Source organism: Nycticebus coucang, chromosome 21 (assembly GCF_027406575.1).
Source record: "Nycticebus coucang isolate mNycCou1 chromosome 21, mNycCou1.pri, whole genome shotgun sequence".
Taxonomy (NCBI): domain Eukaryota; kingdom Metazoa; phylum Chordata; class Mammalia; order Primates; family Lorisidae; genus Nycticebus; species Nycticebus coucang.
In genome coordinates, this window is record NC_069800.1 from 22581440 (window position 1) to 22607145 (window position 25706).

General features: G+C 39.3%; 1 protein-coding gene across 6 annotated transcripts in view; it reads left to right on the forward strand.

Annotated features, from left to right (window-relative positions):
• TASP1 (taspase 1) overlaps positions 1–25706 on the forward strand; it is a 393334-nt gene that overhangs the window by 140093 nt on the left and 227535 nt on the right. For all 6 annotated transcript variants that reach the window (XM_053574174.1, XM_053574176.1, XM_053574178.1 and 3 more), the window contains one exon: positions 10836–10942. In XM_053574174.1, the coding sequence (XP_053430149.1) occupies positions 10836–10942 (107 nt within the window). The remainder of the gene's footprint in view (positions 1–10835; positions 10943–25706) is intronic.

The window sequence follows — 25706 nt, forward strand, 5'->3', positions numbered from 1 at the left end:
AGGTTGTACTAGTTTGCAGTCCCACCAGCCATGTAAAAGTGTTCCCTTCTCTCCACATCCACGCCAGCATCTGCAGTTTTGAGATTTTGTGATGTGGGCCATTCTCACTTGGGTTAGATGGTATCTCAGGGTGGTTTTGATTTGCATTTCTTTAATAGATAGGGATGATGAATATTTTTTCATATGTTTGTTAGCCATTCATCTGTCATCTTTAAAGAAGGTTCTATTCATGTCTCTTGCCCATTGATATAAGGGATTGTTGGCTTTTTTCATGTGGATTAATTTGAATTCTCTATAGATCCTACTTATCAAGCTTTTATCTGATTGAAAATATGCAAATATCCTTTCCCATTGTGTAGGTTGTCTCTTTGCTTTGGTTGTTGTCTCCTTAGCTGTACAGAAGCTTTTCAGTTTAATGAAGTCCCATTTGTTTGTTTTTGTTGTTATTGCAATTGCCATGGCAGTCTTCTTCATGAAGTCTTTCCCCAGGCCAATATCTTCCAGTGTTTTTCCTATGCTTTCTTTGAGGATTTTTATTGTTTCATGCCTTAATTTTAAGTCCTTTATCCATCTTGAATCAATTTTTGTGAGTGGGAAAAGGTGTGGGTCCAGTTTCAGGCTTTTACATGTAGACATCCAGTTCTCCCAACACCATTTGTTGAATAGGGAGTCTTTCCCCCAAGGTATGTTCTTGTTTAGTTTATCGAAGATTAGGTAGTTGTAAGATGTTAGTTTCATTTCTTGGTTTTCATTTCGATTCCAAGTGTCTATGTCTCTATTTTTGTGCCAGTACCATGCTGTCTTGAGCACTATGGGGGCTTTGTAGTATAGACTAAAATCTGGTATGCTGATGCCCCCAGCTTTATTTTTATTTTTAAGAACTGCCTTAGCTATACGGGGTTTTTTCTGGTTCCATACAAAACGCAGAATCATTTTTTCCAAATCTTGAAAGTATGATGTTGGTATTTTGATAGGAATGGCATTGAATAGGTAGATTGCTTTGGGAAGTGTAGACATTTTAACAATGCTGATTCTGCCCATCCATGAGCATGGTGTGTTCTTCCATTTGTTAATATCCTCTGCTATTTCCTTTCTGAGGATTTCATAATTTTCTTTATAGAGGTCCTTCACCTCCTTCGTTAGGTATATTCCTAGGTATTTCATTTTCTTTGAAACTATGGTGAAGGGAGTTGTGTCCTTAATTAGCTTCTCATCTTGACTGTTATTGGTGTACAGAAAGGCTACTGACTTGTGGACATTGATTTTATATCCTGAAACATTTCTGTAGTTTTTGATGACTTCTAGGAGTCTTGTGGTTGAGTGTTTGGGGTTCTCTAAGTATAAGATCATGTCATCAGGAAAGAGGGAGAGTTTGACCTCCTCTGCTCCCATTTGGATTCCCTTTATTTCCTTCTCTTGCCTAATTGTATTGGCTAGAACTTCCAGCATTATGTTGAATAGTAAAGGTGACAGAGGACAACCTTGTCTGGTTCCAGTTCTAAGAGGAAAAGCTTTCAGTTTTACTCCTTTTAGTAAAATATTAGCTGTGGGTTTGTCATAGATAGCTTCGATCAGTTTCAGAAATGTGCCACCTATGCCTATACTCTTCAGTGTTCTAATTAGAAAAGGATACTGGATTTTATCAAATGCTTTTTCTGCATCTATTGAGAGGATCATATGATCTTTATTTTTGCCTCTTTTAATATGGTGGATGACGTTTATGGACTTGTGTATGTTAAACCAGCCTTGCATCCCTGGGATGAAGCCTACTTGATCATGATGAATGACTTTTTTGATGATAAGCTGTAATCTATTGGCTAGGATTTTGTTGAGAATTTTTGCATCTATATTCATGAGTGCAATTGGTCTGAAATTCTCCTTTTTGGTTGGGTCTTTTCCTGGTTTTGGTATCAGGGTGATGTTTGCTTCATAGAATGTGTTGGGGAAGATTCCTTCTTCCTCAATTTTTTGAAATAATTTCTGCAGTACAGGAATATGCTCTTCCTTGAAGGTTTGATAGAATTCTGGTGTGAAGCCATCTGGACTAGGGCATTTTTTGGCTGGAAGCTTTTTTTATTGTTTCTTTAATCTCAGTGCTTGAAATTGGTCTGTTCAGGAGGTCTATGTCTTCCTGGCTAAGTCTAGGGAGAGCGTGTGATTCCAAATATTGATCCATTTCTTTCACATTGTCAAATTTCTGGGCATAGAGTTTCTGGTAGTATTCAGAGATGATCTCTTGTATCTCTGTGGGATCAGTTGTTATTTCTCCTTTATCATTTCTGATTGATGTTACTACAGGTTTTACTTTTCTATTTCTCATTAGTCTGGCCAATGGTTTATCTATTTTATTTATTTTTTCAAAAAACTAACTCCTTATTTCATTAATTTTCTGAATGATTCTTTTGTTTTCAATTTCATTGATCTCTGATTTGATTTTGGATATTTCTTTTCTTCTACTGAGGTTAGGCTTAGATTGTTCTTCTTTTTCTAATTCCGTAAGATGGCTTGTGAGATCTTATCACTATTTTAAAATCCTTGGTTGCTGATGGGCGGCGCCTGTGGCTCAAAGGTCGGGCTCCAGTCCCATATGCTAGAGGTGGTGGGTTCAAACCCAGCGCAGGCCAGAAACTGCAAAAAAAAAAAAAAATCCTTGGTTGCTAATTCTAAAATTTGTAGGTCAATTTATGTTGACTCTGGATCATATTTTCCTGTTTTGTTACATGCCTAATTTTTTTTTTTTTTTTTTTTTTTTTTTTGGCCGGGGCTGGGTTTGAACCCGCCACCTCTGGCATATGGGACCGGCGCCCTACCCCTTGAGCCACAGGCGCCGCCCATACATGCCTAATATTTTTTTTGAATTGAAAACTAGACGTTGTGGATGATCATTCCTAATATTTTTTTCAATTAAAAACTAGACATTGTAGATGATTTGTTTTAGAGATTATGAATTTGTTCCTTTCTTTTGAAGAATGTTGAGTTTTGATCTAACATGTGATTAAATTATTTGCAGATTATCTTGATTTTGTCTCCCCTTGGTTTTAGGCTTTGTTAATGTGGAGCTATTTCGGTTTTGCTCTTAGTCTTTGAAAGAATACTGGCTTGTGATCTTTACTTCTAAGATGGGGCCTTCCTGAGCTTTCAGTGGAAACCTCTAACTTAACTTTGTCTGTCCTATAGTGGACATTTGTCAAATGTCTGTCATTTTTTTTAGCTGCTGTTTTCCTTACTAGGCTTGATGGAATTATATCCTTCATAAACAGTTAAGAGATCATTCACGTATTTTAGAGAATTTTTACATAAATTTTGTGCCTTCTTTTTTTCAAGAATTCCTCCTTTAGTTTCCAGCAGCTTTAGTAGCCCCAAATTCCTTCAACTTAACCTAGTAAGACTGTAGTTTTTTGCTTCGCTTCTATTTCCTGTGCATTTCAGATTGGAGAGTGCCTTAAGGGGAAAGCTGCATGAATGAGGACTTAACCCACTGTGTTTCTTTTCTTTCTGTTTTTGAATTCTTTCCTATTTCTGTCAACTTTTGGTTATTTCCCTTCACATTGTTTTTATTTTCTTTTAAGGAGTTACCCAGAGTTTGTAATTGTTACTAGTGTGAGGGTTATGATATGAATTCTTACATCATTAGCAGGAGCTGAAACTTGTGTTTTATAAATGCATACTGTTAAGAAATATAAATAATAACAAAATGCAGTCATGCATCATTTAAAGACAGAGATAATTTCTGTGAAATGCATTGTTGGTCGATTTTGTCATTGTGGAACATCACAGAGAGTGCATACACAAACATAGATGTTATTGCTTACTACACACCTTGGCTGTGTAGTATAGCCCATTGCTTGTAGGCTATAAACCCATGCAGCATGTCACTATACTGAATACTGTTGGCAGTTATAACACAGTGTTTTATGTATGTAAACATGGAAAATGTACAGTAAAAATATAATTTATAATCTTATGGGACCACTTTTTAAAAAATTTTATTTAAAGAATGAAACAAAACTTTATTTAACATAAATAAAAATAGTAACAAATAACAGACTTTTTATAAACAGCAGCAATAGCCAAAGATCACCCTTCTCCCTTCCCTCTGTCCCTGACAACAGGCCCTTTTACCAGACCCATTGTGTATCACCCTATCTTGGGGCAGGGGTTCATCTTTGTAAGGTGAATAAGATCTGATCTCAGGGTTTGGTGGAGACAGATGGGTGACCTTTCAGCATGGAGATAACTTTGGCCTTGAACATTCAATGAGGGTCCCAAGGAATCCAAAGGTAGGATTGAAGGGACTGTCACAGAGTGGGGGTCTCTACCCCCCTATTGTAAGAGTCTTCCCAGCCCTACCTAGGAAGGGAATAAATAGCTAAAATGCTGACCCCCCGCCTGTCCTGCCCACTTTGAACTCTCAAACTTCTAAGGAGGGATTTTTGGTCCCATGTATTAGTGCATCGTGAATCATGGCTGCAGCAGGAGGAAGTCCTTCCCCTTCTTCTTGCTTTCCCCAGAGGAAAGGGAGGCAGCCCACGTCCTTGAAATCTCCTGGCTGCTGACTGGACTCAGGTGGCTGACAGGGGTCAGCCCAGCTGTCCACAATCTTGCGCAGGGTGGAATAGCATTCCTCCAGCTCTGGCCCCTCAGTCTGTTATGGGACCACTTTTATGTAGTCCATTGTTGACTGAAATATTGTTATGAGGCACATAACTATAACAATAATAACATACATAATATAAACAAATATAAAACATATATTAAAAAAGAGTTGATTATTTAACATTATATTTTGTACTTTTTAATTGTGTGGTACAGGAATATGTTACCTTTTTAAGAACTGGAATGTTCCATATTAACCTAACCTTGCCTTTTTTTTTTGAGACAGAGTCTCACTATGTGACCCTCAGTAGAGTGCTATGGCGTCACAGCTCACAGCAACTTCAAACTCAGGCTTGAGTGATTCTCTTGCCTCAGCCTCCCAAGTAGCTGGGACTTGGCACCCGCCACAATGCCAGGCTATTTTTTTGTTGTTGCTGTCCTTGTTGTTTAGCACGCCCAGGCTGGGTTATGAACTGCTAGCTCCCCTGCGTGTGGCTGGTGCCCTAACCACTGGGCTACGGGGCACCGAGCCCTAACCTTGCCTTTTTACTTGTGTACCAAGTCCCAGTCTTTCTTACCCACTCTGGTAACAGTTATTGGTTCTTCTTTCTGTGTTACTAGAAATGCTAGAACATATAGTATTTTTTTTTTTTGTTAAGTATATGTCATACTACAGTATCTTTAGTAAGTTTTTAGATAATTAGTACCATAACATAGCATATTTAATATTTTCTATTAGCCAGCAAAATATTTTGAAATCTGTCCATGTTGATATTATATAGATCAATTATTTTTTTGTAAGCTACCTAATAGCATTTTACCATATTTAGCTATTTCTTTCTTTAGTGATAGACATTCAGATGCTTCTAGGTTTTGCCTTTAACATCAGTAATTCTACAAATATTTGTATACATATCACTTTATACACATGTATTTTATTAGGACAGATAACTGGTAATAGAATTGCTGACTCATAAGAGGATGTGCATTTAACATTATGCTACTGCCTGGAGGTGTATTCTCCTCATAAGAGATTTATTCTCTGTGTACTTTTGATAAGTCTGCCTTTGCAAAGTCACTACCTTTGGTGACCACGTAGTAGCTCAGAGCCTACGGGCATTAGAAGCATACACCTTTGTGTGCCATGGCAGGCTGCCTCCAAGGAACATTGTCTTATGGAGAGGTTATGATTACTTGAGATTACTTGAGATTATGTATAAAAAATTGTTATCCCCATTTTGGAACATGGAAACACTCAGATGTTAACTATTAATATTATATCATTCTCACTATTGTTAATATGGTGGATGTGAAAATGATCCTAGTGATGATTTCATCAGGATTTAATAGGTCTAGTTCGTTAGCACTGACTGATAAGGTGATTTTAGTGGTTGATCCTATCTGTTATTAGGTATAATCATTAGAGCAATGGTTCTCAGCTTTGGCAGTACATTAGAATCACTGGGGAGCTTTGAAATATTCCTTAGCCCTAGCTATACCCCAAATCAATGAAATCAGAAATTTTGTACTTAGGACCAGTCATCTGCCATTTAAAAAAATTTGTTGATAATTTCGATATGCATCTATCTTTGAGAAAGTCTTTGATGGAACTTGTATTAATATGTACTTTTGAGTTCTTCCAGAAGCTTTATGAAACTTGAAATTGAAATGAAAATAATTTTGTTTTTCCTTGGTAAAGGACAGACATAAATAGTTTACACTATATCTGTTTCTTAATTTTCAGCCATTTTATCTTTTGATTGGACCTAAGGTAGTTATTCAAATTAAGTAAAGAATAAATTAGGAACATTATTTTTATCTTAGGCCATGATTCTACCACAAGATAGCCTATTTTATTCCTTTATGTTGCCTAAATTGTGCTGTTCTTACATTTTTTCTGCCTCTGAGTAGGATACTTTGAAAGACAATGTGATATAAAATATATGTACTAATTGTAGAGTTTTATTATAGTTTGTATGTGACCTATCAGCTCTTTTTTTTTTTTTTTTTTTGGTTTTTGACTGGGGCTAGGTTTGAACCTGCCACCTCTGGCATATGGGACCGGCACCCTACTCCTTGAGCCACAGGCGCCGCCCAGACATATCAGCTCTTAATATCACTTGTCATATGCTCAGCTATGCTGTTTTAAAATTTTTATTTTGCGATAGTTATAAATTTACAGTTATAGGAAATAACATATAAAGAAATTCCATGCACCCTTTGCTCACTTTCCCCCAATTGTAATAACATTATAGTACAATATCACAACCGGGATACTGATAATTTATACAATAAAGATACAGAATGCTTCCATCCCCATAAAGATTTCTAATGCCCACTTCCCTCCGACTTTAACTCTTGGAGGCCCCTAATAATTTTTTCCATTTATATAATTTTGTATTTCAGTGTTATATAAGTGGTATCATATAGTCTGCAACCTCTTGGAATTGGCTCTTTAATTTATTCAGTATAGTTCTCTGGTGTTTCATCCAGGATGTGTTTATTGATACCCATTTCTTTTTATTCCTAAGTCTTCCACAGTAAGGTCGTACTACTGTTTGTTAAGCCACATACCCATTGAAAGGCATCTAGATTCTTTCTAGTTTTTGCCATATGCTTTTTGTAGTTCTTTTAAAAATTCTGGTAAAATACACATAACGTAAAATTTACCATCTTACACATTTTTTTTTTTTTTTTTTCTGAGACATAATTTCATTTTATCGCCCTTGGTAGAGTGCTGTGCCATTATAGCTCATAGCAACCTCAAACTCTTGGGCTCTTGCCTCAGCCTCCCAAGTAACTGGGACTACAGGCGCCCACCACAATGCCTGGCTATTTTTAGAGGTAGCGTCTCGCTCTGGCTCAGGTTGGTCTTGAATGCATGAGCTCAGGCAGTCCACTTGCCTCAGCCTCCCATAGTGCTAGGATTACAGACGTGAGCCACCGAGCCTGGCCTAAATTTTGTTGATCTTTCTGAAGAACTAACTTTTTTGGTTTCATTGATTTTTCTCTGTTGTTTTTATATTTCTTATTTACCTCATTCTGATCTGTATTTTTGTTCTGCTAGTTTTGGGGTTTAGTTTGCTCTTCTATTTCTAAATCCTTAAGTTGTAAAGTAAGGCTGTTGATTTGAAAAGTTTTCTTTTTTAGAGCTAGTATCTGCTGTTTTGCCCAGGCTGGTCTTGAACTATTGGCTTCATGCAGTTCTCCTACCTAGCCTTCCCAGAGTGCTGGGATTCTAGACATAAGAATGGCTGGCCTCCTCTTCTTCTTCTTCTTTTTTTTTTTTGAGACTGAGTCTCACTGTGTTGCCTCAGGCTAGAGTGCCCTAGAGTTAGCCTAGTTCACAACAACTTCAAACTTCTGGGCTCAAGCTATCCTCCTGCCTCAGCATCCTGAGTAGCTGGGACTATAGGCATCCACTGTCATGTACCAGCACGAGAGAGGAGAATTCCTCTCTTGACTGGGCATGAGGAGGGAGAGTTGACCTGAGTGGAAAGGTGGGAAATGAAGAAGAGGGACACACAAGAGACCAAAACACACAAACGAGACCAAAACACACATGAGATGAGAGATAGGATGGTGTTGGGAGGACTGATGCAGCTGATGACTGCAGCCAGCACCTGAACTGTGTTAACAGCTTTATGTATACAGTGTCTTAACAAGGTTGGGTAAATCTTAGCACATGGGGTAGAGATCATCCTGAAAGAGGAAGAACTATGTGCTTCTGGATAACAAGAAAAGTATGCATAGGCTCCATGACTTGTGGCAGGTGGAAAGAATGTTGTTAAAAGAAGAGAAGCAGCTGGTGGTCGCTCCTGAATGCCACTCCAGGCTGTGGGAACCCACAGCCCGTTCCCCAAAGTCCACCACAATGTCTGGCTAATTATTTTTGTATTTTTGGTGGAGACAGGAGTCTTGTTGTTGCTCAGGCTGGTCTCAAACTCCTGAGCTCAAGCAGTCCTTTTGCCTTGGCCTCCTGAGGTGTGACCTACTGTACCCAGCCCGGCCTCTTCTTTTTTAATGTAAGTGTTTATAGCTATAAAAGTTACTCTCAACATGCTTTTGCTGCACTTCAAAAGTTTTGATATCTTGTGTATTCATTTTTATTCATGTCTAAGTTATTTTCTAATTTCCTTTGTTCTTTCTTTTGGTGTTTTATTTAATTTTCACAGAGTTGTGTATTTTCCACTTTTCCTTCTGTTACTGATTTCTAAGACTTTCCTTGTCGTTTTTGGAGAAGGTACTTTAACTTCTCAGCTTGTTGTGGGGGTGTCTGCCACAAAGCCTCCCCCTTTGATGGCTCTGGGTTATGGCGCTCCTCCATGCCACTAAACAAACACAGGTGTGCTACTGTTGGCAAAAACTCATAGTGCAGCAATACCTTTGGTTCACAGTTTACCCCCAGAGTTTACCTTGGTATTTCCTGTAAGACTTTTATGACTTTAAGGTGGTATTTTAAAAATCTCACTCAACATTTTTAGTAATATTCAATGAGAGAATTACCCTGAATAAGTTAATCTGCCATTATCAGAATACTTCTAATGCCTCTTCAGTATGTATTTCAGTTCTTAGCACCTGAATCTGATTGGCTGTTAAAATCTGTATATTATCAATTTTAAAATTTTATTTATTATTTATTTCTTTATTAAGTCAAGTTTAAAACTTTTGATAAATTAATTTATTTATTTATTGGAGTTCTATTTGTTTTTCAAGTCTGCCTGGTCATTTTTATCACTCTGTCAGTACCTCTACCATGATAATAAGGCCTTAATCATATTTTTGATTATTGCTTTGTGCATAAACATGTCTTATAGTCTGTACCTGATTATTCTAGTATCTGAGGTCTCTGCAGGTCAGGTTGTGCTTTCTGATATTTGTCTGAATTCTATTCCTTTTATTCTTGGGGTATTTTATGCTTTTTTTTGAGGAGATAAACCAATTTTATTCTCTATCATTATGTTATACAAAAATCTAGATTTGTACAGAAAAAAGCCAAATGAATAGTAACAGTAAGTGAATGTAAAAGAAATAAGACGTCAGTTCAGGCTCCTGTTCTCAACCTTCTGCCCTTGTGAGGGCTCCTCTTCACCATCATATTTTGGTGGGATGCTGTCATTAATGTTGAAAGGGACAGTGATCTTTTCCCCAGCTACTTTCCGCACTGATTTTGCTTCTGTCCCATTAACTTCCAACTCCCAACCTCCAGACATCTTGGGGAGGGATTTATGCTTCTGGATTTTCTTTTCCTCCTTAATTTCATCACTCAGAAATTTAACAAAAGCTTTGTCCCCTTCGGTGTGCAGCGCTCTGCAGCCGCAGCCACGGGCTCAGGCCCCAGGCCCAGGATGTCGCTGGAGGCTGGGCCGCTGCTCCAACTCCGTGCACACGCAGAGCAGTTGGCAGGGCTGGGCGCTGGGCCAGGTGCAGGAGCTGTGGGTGCCGTGGGGCCTAGGGCGGGGCGGCCTCAGCAGGGCAGAGGCAGCATGGTGCCAGAAGCTGTGGTCTCAACACGTGTGAATGCTATTTTGTGCATTTTTAAAAAAACTATGGGCACGTATTAATTGAAACATGGCAATTCTATGAGATCTGAGTAAGTTAAGGTGTGTGTGTTTTTCTAGGAGTATTTGCATGTATGTTTGGAGGACTTTTCGGGCACTGCCACACTGCAATCGTTTTTTCTAGGTCTCATAGGTAATACACATTCTTCTCTTAACTTATCTGAATGCCCTCTTTAATCATGAATTTTCTAGGAAGACTTTTCTTCTTTTGTATCTGGAGACAAGGCTGAGACTTGTAAGTTTTCTGTTTCTTTGTAAATAGTGTCTTTTTCGTTGTTCATTCACTGGGTGTGTCAACCTTTGAAATTCCCTCCCTTTTTTTTGTGGATAATTTCCAATATGTTTTCTCATGCTGATTTTTTCTCAAGTTTCATCTCCTGTCCTTTGTGCACAGATTCTTAAAGCACATTTGGAGGTGGCATGTGTTGACAGATACCTCCGAGGTAGTGTCTGCCTTCAGGACTCATTTATTTCTCTGGGTTTTATCTTCTTCTTAATTTTTATACCTTAGGTTATTGCTCTTATTCCCTTACTACCTCAGTTTGTGTTGAAAAGACTTTTTAAATCCTTAGTTTTAACATCTTTAAGGATATTGTTCTGGGAAGGCTCTTCAGGATATCACATTTGCCCTGTTATTGTAATATCTCTCAAATTATATTTTTAATGTTTCTTTTATAGGATTCAGTTTAGCTGCATTTAAAAGAAACAAGAGGAAACTAGAACTGGCAGAAAGGGTGGAAACAGATTTCATTCAACTAAAGAAAAGAAGACAATCAAGTGAAAAGGTCAGGAGGTGTTTGGAATATTAATAATGAATTTATCATAATAACATCTCTAATCTGCATTTAGGTGTATAAGCTTGAGAACAGTATGATCCTACAGAATTCAATGCATGTCATGTATGTAAAGTTTTTTGGTACTTACATGAGGTCCTACGATTAAGTTTGCGAATTTGCCACGGTCCACTTACATTGACAGCACTGTACAAAAGCGTTAGTAAGGTTTCATAATTTTGGCATGTTAGTGTCTCACTGCAGTGTTTGTTATTATTGAGTCGTTTTTTTTTGTGCTGTTGCGAGAGTGTTGGAGCTTGAATTAGAGAAATGAACAAACATTAAATGTCTTGTTAAGCTTGGCAAGAGTAGAAGTAAAATCAGAAACATGTTAGTCCAAGTTTATGGGGATAATGCCATGAAGAAAACAGTAATGTACAAAGGGATTAAAATTTTTCTGAAGGCAAAGAAAGCATCACTGATGAAGAGAGGTCAGGGTGGTCAGTAATGTGCAGACTGATGAGGTGGAGAAGGCAGGAATAGAAGTTGGGAGAGTTGTTAGGAAGTGGGAGATGATGGCTGCCTGGATTGTGGGTGATAGGGGTAGAGGTGGAGAGATGTTGTTATACCTTATACCCAGGATGTATTTTGAGGGTTTCTAGAAAGACAGACATTATTGATGCCTTAGAGACTGGGATGGAAGAAAAAAGAAATTAAAAGTTTTAGCTTGAGCTATTAGGTATTGACATTTACTAAAGTGAAGAGAGCTGGGGAAGTATGGCTTTCTGGTGAAGGAGCTAGGTGTAGTGGAAATCAAGTTTTCTAAATGTATTTCCCATTAGTGGTCTCAGATTGACCGATGCTTTCCACTTTCACCATAAAACATGTTACTTGATGCAAATAATACCCTGAAACACCCAAAGCTAATGGAATGCCTTTTGGTGTATCACCTTCCTCTGTTCTTTTCATTGCATTATATGCCACCAAGTCTCTTTATGTTCTTTGTTTTTAATCATTAGTTTTTTTCCTTTTATGTATTTCTTTCCTGAGACCCAAGCAGCAGAATTTAATTTGTTATTACATATTCAGTAAGTCTCATGTAAACTGATGAGCATTGAGTTTAAAAAGAGAGTTATCTGGATGAAAAGTGTCTGAACAGTAAGAGAGTGGTCTATTTGAAAACTAACTTGAAAAAACAGTTGTTTATAAAAAAACTGCTATAGATTTAAATAGAGGGAAACCAACTGTAAAAGATGAGAAAAAACATAAAAATATAGAAGCATTGTGCATTCAGAGTATTTTAATGTTTTTTATCTGGTTTTATTTTAGTTAAAATGACACTTGATCATAGGACAATTCAGTGTGTTACAATTTATGCAAGAAAGTTGATATAGATGATAATTCTCACATTAAAAGAATAGGCTTTGGTCTTATGTGAAAAAGACTGACTAACAAATGAAACTATGTTTTAAACAAAAAAGAAAAAATACCTTTTTTTTTTTTTTTTTCCTGAATGCTCCTCTGCTTCACAGATGATTTTCATTTCTGAACATTTCAGCCAACCACTCATCATACGAGATAGAAGGATCTCTGATGGAAAGCTTCCTATGGCAGTAGAAATATTAACTATGGAGCTGGTTATGTGAGCAACTCTGTGCTCATGGGCAGGTTGGGATGGTGATATCCATTTTATTAGCATCAAAAGGGATGTAAATCCATGTGGCTAGATGAGGTCTCTAAGGAGTGGGAATAGATAGAAGTCTGAAAACTGAACCCTGGGCTAGTTTAAACATATAGAAGTTGGGAGGAAGAGTAATCAGCAAAGGAGAAAGAAGGAACAGCCAGTGAGGCAGAAGCTCAACTAGGAAGAGTGTCTGGGAAGACAAGGCAGGAGCATTTCAAAGAAAGTCACCACCTGGGTCAAATGCTGCTAAGAAGACAGCTAGGAGGTCAGAGGACTGACCATTGGATTTAGCACCTGGAGACTGTGGATCTGGACAGGAATTGTTCCTGTGACATAGTGGATTATTGATGAGCATGGAATGGGATGATCTGGGAGGCAAGGGTAGAGATAACTCTTCTGAGAAATTTTGTCATGGAGCGAGTGGAAAGAGAGCGAGATGGATTCAAAAGACTATATTGTTGCAGGGTAATCTTGTGAATTAACTGCTAGTCCATTAGTTCTGTGAATTCGGTGAATAATTTAACCTGTGACACCTCTGTGTCCTTATTTTTAAATGAAGATCATGATACTCTGTTCCTTTAACAGGGCTGTTAAGAGAAACAGAAGTGATAATGGATGTTCCAGAGCTTTGTGGTTACCATCGACTTAATCGTAGATGCCACAGTCTTTGCCATTGTGGCCATCATTTAAAAAGTCACCCAGCAAGAAACTTGCTACCTAAATTAGTTACTCTTGTAGTGGAGAGAAGGAGGTTTGTGAGAGAAGTTAAGTTGAATGGAGAGACTGAATTCAGGCAAGATTCAAGTGGAGTGTTTCAGACATTTTAAATGGTAGGAAATATTTTAATATTCAGAATATATAGACTTCATTGTATACAAAGCACTTATGTTTGACCTTGTCCTACAAAATGACTAGAACCCAGCCCTGCTGTTAGGGGAGGATAGGTGTTAAAGGCTTTGTGTTACAGATATTGGCTGTGTAATCCTGGTAGGCCTTGTCTCTGATAGTAAGGGCAATAAAACATACTTCCACAAAGGAAAAACCATCAAATAGTGAGCTGGTATAGCAGAAAATTATAATTTTTGAGAGGAAGTTTATTAATTTTTTAGGGATGTAGTAGGAAAGGACAAATAACTTCTTTCTAAGATGACCTAATTTAGTTCATTTATTCCTATAGTTTCAGTGTAGTTTTGGTTAGCAAGCATTAACTAAGGCTCACTACCACTATTTGTTGTGGCTATGTAAAAGAAGGTATGAGTTGGGTATATAAATATAACAAAAGAATAGAATTTTAGTAATGTCCCTAGTATTGACATTATTTTTTTTCTTGCTGTAGATTGCTTTATTTTATTTGTCTTAATTTAGTATTTCATTTATTTTGTTTTATTTTATTTTGAAGATTAGGATCTCCAGGTAGTTTTTTTTAAGTGACAGATTCTTGCTCTATTGCCTGGACTACAGTGTTATGGCCTCAGCCTAGCTCACAACAACCTGAAACTCAAGGGCTCAAGAAATTCTCCTGCCTCAGCCTCCTGAGTAGCTGGGACTATAGGCGTGTCATCTCATCTGGCTAATTTTTCAATAGAAAAATGTTAGTAGAGACAGGTTCTTGCATCCAGTTTCATTCTTCTGCGTGTAGCTCTCCAATTTTGCCAATACCATTTGTTGAATAGGGCATTCTTAACCTATTCTATGTTTTTGTCTCTTTTATCAAAGATCTGGTAGGTGTAGGTATGAGGTTTTATTCTGAATTCTCTATTCTGTTCCCCTGATCTATGTGTGTACTTGTTTTTTTTTTTTAGGGGGAGAGAAACAGGGTCTCACTTGGTCACCCAGGCTAGAGTGTAATGACATCATCATAGCTCATGGCACCCTCAAACTCTTGGGCTCAAGTGATCCTTTTGACTTAGCCTCCTGAGTAACTGGGACTATAGGCAATGACTCATGCCCAGCTAATTTTTTAATTTTTTCCTAGAGATGGCAGTCTTATCTTTGCCCAGCCTAGTCTTAAACTCCTGACCTCAAGTGATCCTCTCACCTTTGCCTCCTAATGTGCTAGGATTACATACAAGAGCCACCATACCCAGCCTATGTGTATACTTTTATACCAGTACCATTATGTTTTGATTACTGTAGCCTAATAGTATAATTTGAAGTCAGGTAATGTGATGCCTCCATATTTGTTTGTTTTGCTTAGGATTGCTTTGGCTTGTTGTGCTCTTTTTTGATTCCATATGAAATTTAGGGTTTTTAAAAAAATTTGTGTGAAAAATGATGTTTATATTTTGATGAAAATGTCATAGAATCTAGAAATTACTTTGGGTAGTATAGACATTTTAATAATGTTGATTCTTCCAGTCCATGAGTATAAGATAATTTGCCATTTGTTTATGTCTTAAGTGCTTTCTTTTATCATTGTTTTATAGTTCTCCTTGTAGAGATCTTTCACCTCTTTGGTTAGGTATATTCATAGGTATTTTGTTTTCTTTGTAGCTATTGCAAATGACATTGAGTTCTTTTTTTTTTTTTTTTTTTTGAGACAGTCTCAAGCTGGCATGGAGTTCTTGATTTGATTCTTAGCTTGGCTGTTATTAGGATATAGAAATGCTAATGATTCATTTACTTTAATTTTGTAAACTGACATTCTACTAAATTCATCAATTCTAGCAGTCTTTTAGAGGAGTCTTTAGGGTTTTCCATAGATAAGATCCTCTCATTGACAGAGGTAGTTTGACTTCTTTTCCCATATGAATTTCCTTTATTCTTTTTCTTGCCTTATATTGTGCATAGGAATTTCATTACTATGTGAAGAAAAGTGGCGAAAGTGTCATTCTTGTCTTGTTCCATTTCTTAGGGGGAATGCTTTTGTTTGTACTCCATTCAAGATGTTGGCTGTGTTTTTTTCATAAATGGCTTTTCTGTACTTTGTTAAGAATTTTTATCATGAAGGGGTTGTTGGATTTTTTTTTTTGCGTCTGTTTAGATGCAAAAGAAATTTTTTGTTTTTTTGTTTTGTTTTTATTTTTAGTGTGGCAGATCATATTTATTGATTTGAGTATATTTAACCCTCTTTTCATGCTTAGATGAAACCCACTTGATCGTGGTGAATTATTTTTGGGAAGAGTTGTTGGATTCTGTTGGGTAGTACTATTCTGAGTGAGCCCGAAGCTCCATGGAAGCCTGGATATACGAGGTTCTCTGTCAGAGGTAGGGCAGCTATTCCCAGCTACTGGGGTTCATTCATCCCTTGTGGAACCCTTACTGGTCCTGAGAGGAAATAGCCACAATTCCCTTGGCAGTAGTGGGCAGGGGAGAGAAGAAAGAGAAGAAAGGTCCAAATGGTATGGTCCTAGTCCTTTTTGCCCTGAGGGGTTCTCTCGCTTTCTGCATTTTCTTCTTGACTAGCAGTGGCCCATCCTGAATGCCTAAACTCTGAGAGACCCACAGTTCCCTCTGGACTCACCAGTCTTGCAAGGCTACTGTGGGATAGATACTTGAGGGCATTGACTGTGGATCCAGTGATGCAAAGACCCAGGGGATGAGATTCCTGGGTTGCGACAGCTGCAAAAATATTGCCTGTCCATGAAGGTATGGAAATGAGCTGCATCCTCCATGTAGACCCTGGTTGTGGTGGGCGGAATACTTATGGGATGTGTTTCCCCTCCCACACAAGCTAGAACTGATGGTGATGCAGCTCACCTGCCCCAAAATCTGATGCTTGGGAGCAGAAGCAGCTGTGTCCACAGCATTGGGTGGTTGGAGGAGGGGAGATCCCTATTTCTGTGTCCCTTCCTGGCTCCTCAACTTTGAACTGCAAAAGTGGCGCCTTGGGCCTGTGACTTGAAAGGCTGGGGCCTCTTCCAGGCCAACGGTGTGGGCAAGACGCTGGGTGGAGCGCTGTTCACTTGCATCTTTGTCTTGCTGTATTTGTAGGAGGGCAGTGGGAAGTGTCCTAGGAGTAGATAGGAGAGCCTAGGCTCCACCTCACCTGGGTGAGGCCATGTCATTCTGAATTCATCTTGAGGGTGGAGTGCTGTCCAGGCTTTAGACCTGAGAAAGGGCGGGGCTCTTCTCAGTCAGGCTGCCCTGGTGAGAAACTGGGAGGAGTACAGTTTGCTTGAGCCTCGTTCCTGTAGCTTTGGTCACTGTGCCAGATGTGTGCTGGAAATCCTGGTTTTTCTGCTTTTCCCCAGCCAGGTGGAGGTGACAACTACCTGAAGCTCAAACCCAGTCCGGGGGTGCGGGCCATAGCCTATTGTTGGAAGCTCAAAATAGTGCCTTGGACCTGAGCTTCCACCCAGGCATGCAATGTGGGTGGAAACTGTGGAAGATGATGTACAGTAGTTGAGCTCTTCGCATGGGTGCATCAGAGCACCAGGGCTCCTCTGTCGTTCCTCTAAGCTATGCAGTGGCTGCAGGTGTACCCTTGGTTCCTTGGTGTGCAGGCACGCAGATTGGTGCCTGGCTCAGACTGCTCTAGGCTCAGATGTTTATGGGATTCCACATGGATTCCCTTTCTGGAACAACATCTCTGTACAATCTCCAAGCAGTTCCCTTTGTGAGGCCCGAGACCTGTGTGGGAGATTGTGAAAGTTCATGTGGGAGAATGGAGCTCTGGAGGCTTTTCTCGTAGTGTCATCACATCCAGGAGCTTCTACTGGCTGCTACCCAGCCCTTGGCTGGGCAAGTTGACCTGAACCCTCTTCTTACCCACTTTTGATGCTTCCTCTCGATTCCGTGGTGAATTCTAATGTTCTTTTCCAGATGACCTGTTCAAAATATGAGAATCTGCTTACTCTCTGTAGAAGAGGCACACATACTCCCTTTCTCTAGTCGTAATTTTGATCTTTGAACGTTTTTGTTACCCATTTTCTTTATTTTTTTTTATTTTATTGTTAAATCATAGCTGTGTACATTAGTGCAATCACCTGTACCCATTCTAAGATGTACCACAGATGTGGCCCCACCCATTACCCTCCCTCCACCAAAACCTCCCCCCTCCCTTCCCCTTCCTTGGCCCTTGCTCCATAGTCTTGTGCTATAGTTGGATTATAGTCTTCATGTGAAAGCTATAATTTAGCTTCATAGTAGGGCTGAGTACATTGGATACTTTTTCTTCCATTCCTGAGATACTTTGCTAAGAAGAATATGTTCCAGCTCCATCCATGTAAACATGAAAGAGGCAAAGTCTCCATCTTTCTTTAAGCCTGCATAATATTCCATGGTATACATGTACCACAATTTGCTAGTCCATTCGTGGGTCAGTGGGCACTTGGGCTTCTTCCATGACTTAGCAATTATGAATTGGGCTTCAATAAACATTCTGGTGCAGATGTCTTTGTTATATTGTGACTTTTGGTCTTCTGGGTATAAACCTAGTAAAGGAATTATAGGATTGAATGTCAGGTCTATTTTTAGGTCTCTTAAGTATTCTCCAAACATCCTTCCAGAAGGAACATATTAGTATGCATTCCAACCAGCAGTGTAGAAGTGTGCCCTTTCCTCCACATCCACACCAACATTTCTGGTTTTGGTATTTTGTTATGTGGGCTACTCTTACTGGGGTTAGGTGATATCTCAGAGTAGTTTTGATTTGCATTTCTCTGATGATTAAGGATGATGAGCTTTTTATCATGTGTTTGTAGATCTTGCATCGGTCTTCTTTAGAGAAGTTTCTCTTCAAGTCCCTTGCCCACCCTGAGATGGGGTCACGTGTTCTTTTCTTGTTAATATGTTTGAGTTCTCTGTGGATTCTGGTTATTAGACCTTTATTGGAGGTATAACCTGCAAATATTTTCTCCCATTCTGAGGGCTGTCTGCTTGCTTTACTCACTATGTTCTTGGCTGTGCAGAAGCTTTTTAGTTTGATCAGGTCCCAGTAGTGTATTTTTGATACTGCTTCAATTGCCTGGGGAGTCCTCCTCATAAAATATTCACCCAGGCCGATTCCTTCAAGAGTTTTCCCTGCACTTTCTTCAAGTATTTTTATAGTTTGATGTCTTAAGTTTAAATCTGTTATCCAGTGAGAGTCTATCTTAGTTAATGGTGAAAGGTGTGGGTCCACTTTCAGTCTTCTACAGGTTGCCAGCCAGTTTACCCAGCACCATTTGTTAAATAGGGAATCTTTTCCCCACTGAATGTTTTGAATTGGCTTGTCAAAGATCAAATAACGGTAAGTAGCTGGATCCATCTCTTGGTTCTCTATTCTGTTCCAGACATCTACGTCTCTGCTTTTGTGCCACTACCATGCTGTTTTGATCACTATGGATTTATAGTACAGTCTCAGGTCTGGTAGCATGATTCCTCCTGCTTTGTTTTTATTGCTCAGTAATGTTTTGGCTATTTGAGTTTTTTTCTGATTCCATATAAAACGAAGTATTATATTTTCAAGATCTTTAAAGTATGACAATGGAGCTTTAATAGGAATTGCATTAAAATTATATATTGCTTTGGGCAGTATTGACATTTTAACAATATTGATTCTTCCCAGCCATGAGCATGGTATGTTTTTCCATCTGTTAACATCTTCGGCTATTTATTTTCTTAGAGTTTCATAGTTCTCTTTGTAGAGATCTTTCACGTCCTTTGTTAGGTATACTCACAAATACTTCATCTTCTTTGGCACTACTGTGAAAGGAATAGAGTCCTTGACTGTTTGTTCGGCTTGGTTACTGTTGGCATATATAAACGCTACAGATTTATGGGTGTTGATTTTGTAGCCTGAGACATTGCTATATTCCTTGATCACTTCTAAAAGTTTTGTAGTAGAATCCCTAGTGTTTTCCAGATATACGATCATATCATCTGCGAAGAGTGAAAGTTCGATCTCTTCTGACCCTATGTGGATACCCTTGATCGCCTTTTCTTCCCTAATTGCAATGGCTAAAACTTCCATTACAATGTTAAAGAGCAATGGAGACAATGGGCAACCTTCCCTGGTTCCTAATCTAAGTGGAAATGATTTCAATTTACTCCATTCAATACGATATTGGCTGTGCGTTTGCTGTGGATGGCCTCTATTAGTTTAAGAAATGTCCCTTCTATACCAATTTTCTTAAGTGCTCTGATCATGAAGGGATGCTGGATATTATCAAAAGCTTTTTCTGCATCAATTGAGAGAATCATATGGTCTTTATTTTTAAGTTTGTTTATGTGTTGAATTACATTTATAGATTTACGTGTATGGAACCAGCCTTGAGACCCTGGGATAAATCCGACTTGGTCATGGTGTATAATTTTTTTGATGTGTTGTTGGATTCTGTTTGTTAGGATCTTATTGAGTATTTTAGCATCTATATTCATTAGTGATATTGGTCTATAATTTTCTTTTCTTGTTGGGTCTTTCCCTGGTTTGGGGATCAAGGTGATGTTTGCTTCATAGAATGTGCTGGGTAATATTCCTTCTTTTTCTGTATTTTGGAAGAGGTTTAGTAGTATAGATACTAGTTCTTCTTTAAATGTTTGGTAGAATTCTGATGTAAAGCCACCTGTCCTGGGCTTTTCTTTTTAGGGAGATTTTGTATAGTTGATGCTATTTCAGAACTTGATATAGGCCTGTTCAACATTTCCACTTCGTTCTGGCTAAGTCTCGGTAGGTGGCGTGCTTCCAGGTATTGGTCGATTTCTTTCAGATTTTCATATTTGTGAGAATAGAGTTTCTTGTAGTATTCGTTAAGGATTTTTTGAATTTCTGAGGGGTCTGTTGTTATCTCATCATTACCATTTCTGATTGATGAAATTAGAGATTTTACTCTTTTTTTCCTGGTTAGGTTGGCCAAAGGTTTATCTATTTTATTGATCTTTTCAAAAAACCAGCTTTTGGATTTATTGATCTGTTGTATAATTCTTTTGTTTTCAATTTCATTTAATTCTGCTCTGATTTTGGTTATTTCTTTTCTTCTGCTGCGTTTGGTGTTGAAGTGTTCTTCCTTTTCCAGTTGCTTGAGATGTTCCATTAAGTTGTTGACTTCCTCTCTTTCTGTTTTCTTGGGGATGGCTTGCATTGCTATAAATTTCCCTTTTAGGTCTGCCTTTGCAGTATCCCAGAGATTCTGGTAATTCGTGTCTTGATTGTTGTTTAGTTCCAAAAATATGGTGATTTCCTTCTTAATCTTGTCTATAACCCATGTATCCTTCAGCAAAAGGTTGTTTTTGTATGGGTATTCAGGTTCCTGTTGTTATTTATTTCAACTTTTATTCCATGATGGTCTGAGAAGATGCAAGGAATAATTTCTATTTTTTAAAATTTGCTGCGGTTAGATTTGTGGCCTAGGATGTCTTCCATTTTGGAGTATGTTCCGTGGGCTGATGAGAAGAATGTGTATTCAGTTTTTTGGGGATGAAATGTTCTGTAGATGTCCGTTAAGTCCAGATGTTGAATGGTTCAGTTTATCTCCAAAATTTCTTTGCTTAGCTTCTTTTGGAGGATCTATGCAGGACTGCTAAAGGGGTGTTAAAATCTCTAACTACTATGGAAGTGGAGGAAATCGAGTTGCTCATGTCTGTTAGAGTTTCTCTTATAAATTGAGGTGCATTGTGGTTGGGTGCATAGATATTAATAATTGAGTTCTCATCATATGGAGTATTACCTTTAACAAATATGAAGTGTCCATCCGTATCCTTAATTATTTTGGTTGGTTTAAAGCCTATTGCGTATGCAAACAGGTTTGCAATGCCTGCTTTTTTCTGCTTTCCATTTGCCTGGAATATAGATGACCATCCGTTCACCTTGAGTCTATATCTGTCTTTTAATGTAAGATGCGATTCTTGGATGCAGCAGATATCTGGCTTGAGTTTTTGTATCCAGTCCGCCAACCTATGCCTCTTTAGAGGACAATTTAAACCATTCACATTAATTGAGAGTATTGATAAGCCTTTCGAGAGACTGGTGGACATTTTTAATCCTTTTGTGACTGTGGAAGTTGGAATTTGATCATAAATTTTTGGGGCGGGTTTACTTTTGTGGTGGGGGATTATGCTGATCTTTATGGAGGATAGGTCTAAGAATGTCCTAGAGAGCTGGTTTAGTTGTGGCAAATTTCTTCAACATGTGAATGTCATCGAAGTATTTAATTTCTCCATCATAAATGAAGCTCAGTTTAGCTGAGTACAGGATCCTGGGTTGAAAGTTATTTTGTTTTAGGAGATTAAAACTCAGTGACCATTCTCTTCTAGATTGAAAGGTTTCAGCAGAGAGATCTGCAGTTATTCTGATATTCTTCCCCTTGTAGGTAATGGTTTTGTTTCGTCTGGCAGCTTTCAGAATTTTCTCCTTCATATTAACTTTAGTGAAATTGGTTATGATGTGTCTGGGGGATGTCGTATTTGGGTTGAGTTGTGCTGGAGTTCTGAAACTGTCTGCTATCTGAATTTTGGAATCTCTTGGCATGTCTGGAAAGCTCTCCTTCATAATCTCATGGAGAAGGGACTCTGTGCCTTGTGAAGCCACTTCATCACTTTCGGGGATCCCTATAGGACGGATATTGTTTTTTTTTCAAATTATCCGAGAGCTCTCTGAGAGAGTGGTCTGTTTTTGCTCTCCATTTCTCTTCTTCTTAGAGGGTTTGGGAGCGTCCGAAAGCTTTATCTTCAATGTCAGAAATCCTTTCTTCTGCTTACTCCATTCTGTCACTGAGGGATTCTACTGTGTTTCTCAGATCTTTGAGGGATGCAACTTCTTGTCTCAATGTGTCGAAATCTTTGGTCATTTGGTCTATGAATCCGTTGAAGTCTTGAGATAACTTTTGGAGTTGTAATTCGATCTTATTTGCTATCCAGATCCTGAATTCAATTTCTGAAATCTCAGCTATTTGTTTGTGCATGGGGTCTTGTGCTGTTTCTGCCCCATTGATCTTTGGGGGAGTTGATCTACTCTGATTATTCATATTGCCAGAGTTTTTCTGTTGATTTTGCCTCATGATTGTTTTTCACCGTTGCTTCTGACTATCCTCAGAGTTGGGGAGGTGTCTCTCCAATATTAGACCCCAGATGGATCACTCTATTGTTGCTGGATCTTTGTAGGGAGTGACCCTGTGTAGTTCTTCTGGGGCTGCTCTAGCTAGGGAGTTCTGGTTGTGGAAGCAGCTCTGGTTTGTGACACACCCTGATCCAGCAACAGGGCTGGGGGTGGTGCGCATGGTTCTGGGAGTGCCTTGCGCCCAGTGACTTTGGCACAGAGAATTGAAGGCTCCAGCAGTCTCTGGCCAGGAGAAGAGCTCTGCGCAGAGGCAGGGAGGGCTCCAAAGGGCACATAGCTACCAGAGTCCCTGTCCAGATGAGCGGGCTAGTGTGGAAGCTGGGAGGACACAGGAGGAAGGATGCAGGGTTACGTGGCTCCCGCAGTTCCTGGTCAGGGAATGTGGAGTCCCAGTGGGTGCGGGTCACGGGTCGGGGGTCACTGCAGAGCTATATGGAGGTCTGGGCGGCACCAAGCCCAGGAGTTTGAGGTTGCTATGAGCTGTGACAGCACGGCACTCTACCCAGGGCAACAGCCCAAGGGTCCATTGTGCCAAAACCATCTCGGTCTGCCCCTAAGGATTAAGGCTGTAAGGCCTCTCAGTCCCTGCCTTTAGGCTGCTCAGTCAGTAGGTTTCTTTGACCCGCCCAATCTTCGCTCTGAGACCCTGAGTGCGGAGCTTGCCAGGGCAGTTCTTTCACAATGGCTTCCTGCGCCCAGCTCAGTGGCTCAGTCTGGGGCCCCAGACAATGCCCAAAGTTCTCCACACTCCTGCTCAAGCTCTCCCCAAGGCAGTTCAACCGAGTGGTAAGTCCAAGAACACTGAAACAGTTCACAGGTAAGGCCTTTCTGGTTTGCTGTCTCACTGCTGCTTGTACTTACGGTTGCCGGCGTGATTAGGTCGATCGAACACACGCAACCACTTGCCCATTTTCCACTGTTTTTGTCCTCCTCTTGTGGTCCAGTAGTCCCTTACTGGCTCCCTGTATCCTCAAAGTGATGATTATAGGCAGATCCCACCGGCCAGAGATGCCTGGAGTCTTGTCTCCCCAGACTCGCTGTTCCCAGTTGCAGGGAAGCTGTTATTCGGCCGTCATCTTTAATCTCCCTCCCATTTTTGAAGGAGATAAATGTCTTAAAATATGTGTACAGTAAAATTGGTCAGTGTTAGGTCCAAATGGATGTTCTGTGGTCCCCTGGTTCCTCATGTCAAGAATAAGTACTGGAACTGAGTTGAGCCATGATAAGAGTGATCACAGCTACAGAGCAATCGTACCAGACAGTTTATTATAGAAAAAGAAAGAAGCTATGCAAAGTGAAGTGAAGAAGGAAGCTACACAGAATGACACAAAGTGAAAATACCTCCCAGCGAGGAATGGGTCACTCTGCAAGTGGAGAAAGACATCCAAGTCTAAGCACATGCTGCCTTTTATGTGCTCACTAGTTTTTCCTGCCTTTCTCCTGGCAGGACTGGTGGTTGTTTCCCACATTTGGCAGTGATTGACAGGTTGAGGTTTTATAATAGATTACATAGCTCATTGATTATATAACAGTTTCCCTTTCTATACATGCGTCTTCAGAATCTTTCTTGAAGTCTCCACCCATGCTATGCTACTTAGATGGTCATGAGCCCAGGTCAGTTAAAGGTCACTAGGAACTCCTGACTTTGTATCTTCCTACCCACAGTTTGGTTCCTACTTATAATTCAGTTCCTGTTCTCTGCCCATAGTTACTACCTTGCCACCTGTAATGTTCTTACGTGCTTCACTTTATTGTGTGTTGCAGATAATCTTTTTTTTTTGGTAATGAATTGAAGGTTTGTTTGTATCTTGTGTCGACTAAGTCTGTTGGTGCCATTTTCCAAATATCATATGCTCACTTTGTGTCTCTGTGTTGTATTTTGGTAATTCTCACAATATTTCAAACTTTTTCATTACATTACATCTGTTATGGTGATCTGTAATCAGTGATCTTTGACGTTACTATTATACATGTTTTAAGGCTCCAGTGCGCAAACCGTGCCAGGGTAAAGACAGTGAACTTAATTGATAAATGTGTGTAATCTATTCCACTGACTGGCCACTCTTCAGTCCCTTTCCTGTTCCTCTGGCCTATCTGTTCCCTGAGACACAGCAATTTGAAATTAGTTGATTTCAGTGGCCTCTATGTGTTTAAGTGAAAGGAAGAGTTGCAGGTCTCTCACTTCAAGTCAAAAGCTAGAACTGCTGAAGGTTAGTGAGGAAGGCATGTCAAAAGCCAAGACAACCTGAAAGCTAGGCCTCTTGTGCCAAATTGTTAGCCAGATTGTGAATGCAAAAGACAAGTTCTTGAAGTAAATTGAAAATGCTACTCCAGTGAACACACAAATGTTAAGAAAGTGAAGCAACCTTATTGCTGATAATAGAAAAAGTTTGAGCCATGTGAATGGAGGATGAAACTGGCCACAACACTTCTCTTATGCCAAAGTCTAATCCAGAACAGAGCCCTAATTATCTTCATTGCTATGAGGCTTAGAGAGGTGAGGAAGCTACAGAAGAAAAGTTGGAAGCTAGCAGAGCTAGTTCATGAGGTTTAAAAAAGGAAGGTGTCTCCATAACATAAAAATGCAAGGTGAAACAGAAGTGCTTATAAAGAAGCTGCAGCAAGTTATCCAGATGATGTAGGTAAGATAACTGATGAAGGTGGCTACACTGAACATTAGATTTCCAATATAGATGAAAGAGCCTTCTATTAGAAGAAGATGCCGTCTAGAATTTTTATGGCTAGAAAAGAGAAGTCAATGCCTGGCTTCAGAGGACAGGTGACTCTCTTGTTAGGGGATTAGGCAACTGGTGACTTCCCTGTGAATGATATTTAACTTATGCTAGTTTTGAATCTGGGGCATTGTGAAGCATATATAACTCACACATCTCTTGACCTATCTAGATCTAATAAAATACTGTGGCCCCAAGCAAAAAATTTTTTTCTAGTGTGGTAGTCAGTGTGTTAAATTGAAACCAGGGTTCATTTATTATTCCAGGACTGCTATGGCCCTTTATAATCATGCTAAATCTTTTCTTTCTGTGCTCTGTAAATGGAACAGTCAAGCCTGGATGATAGCACATCTGTTCATAGCCTGGAATTGTGAATATTTTAAG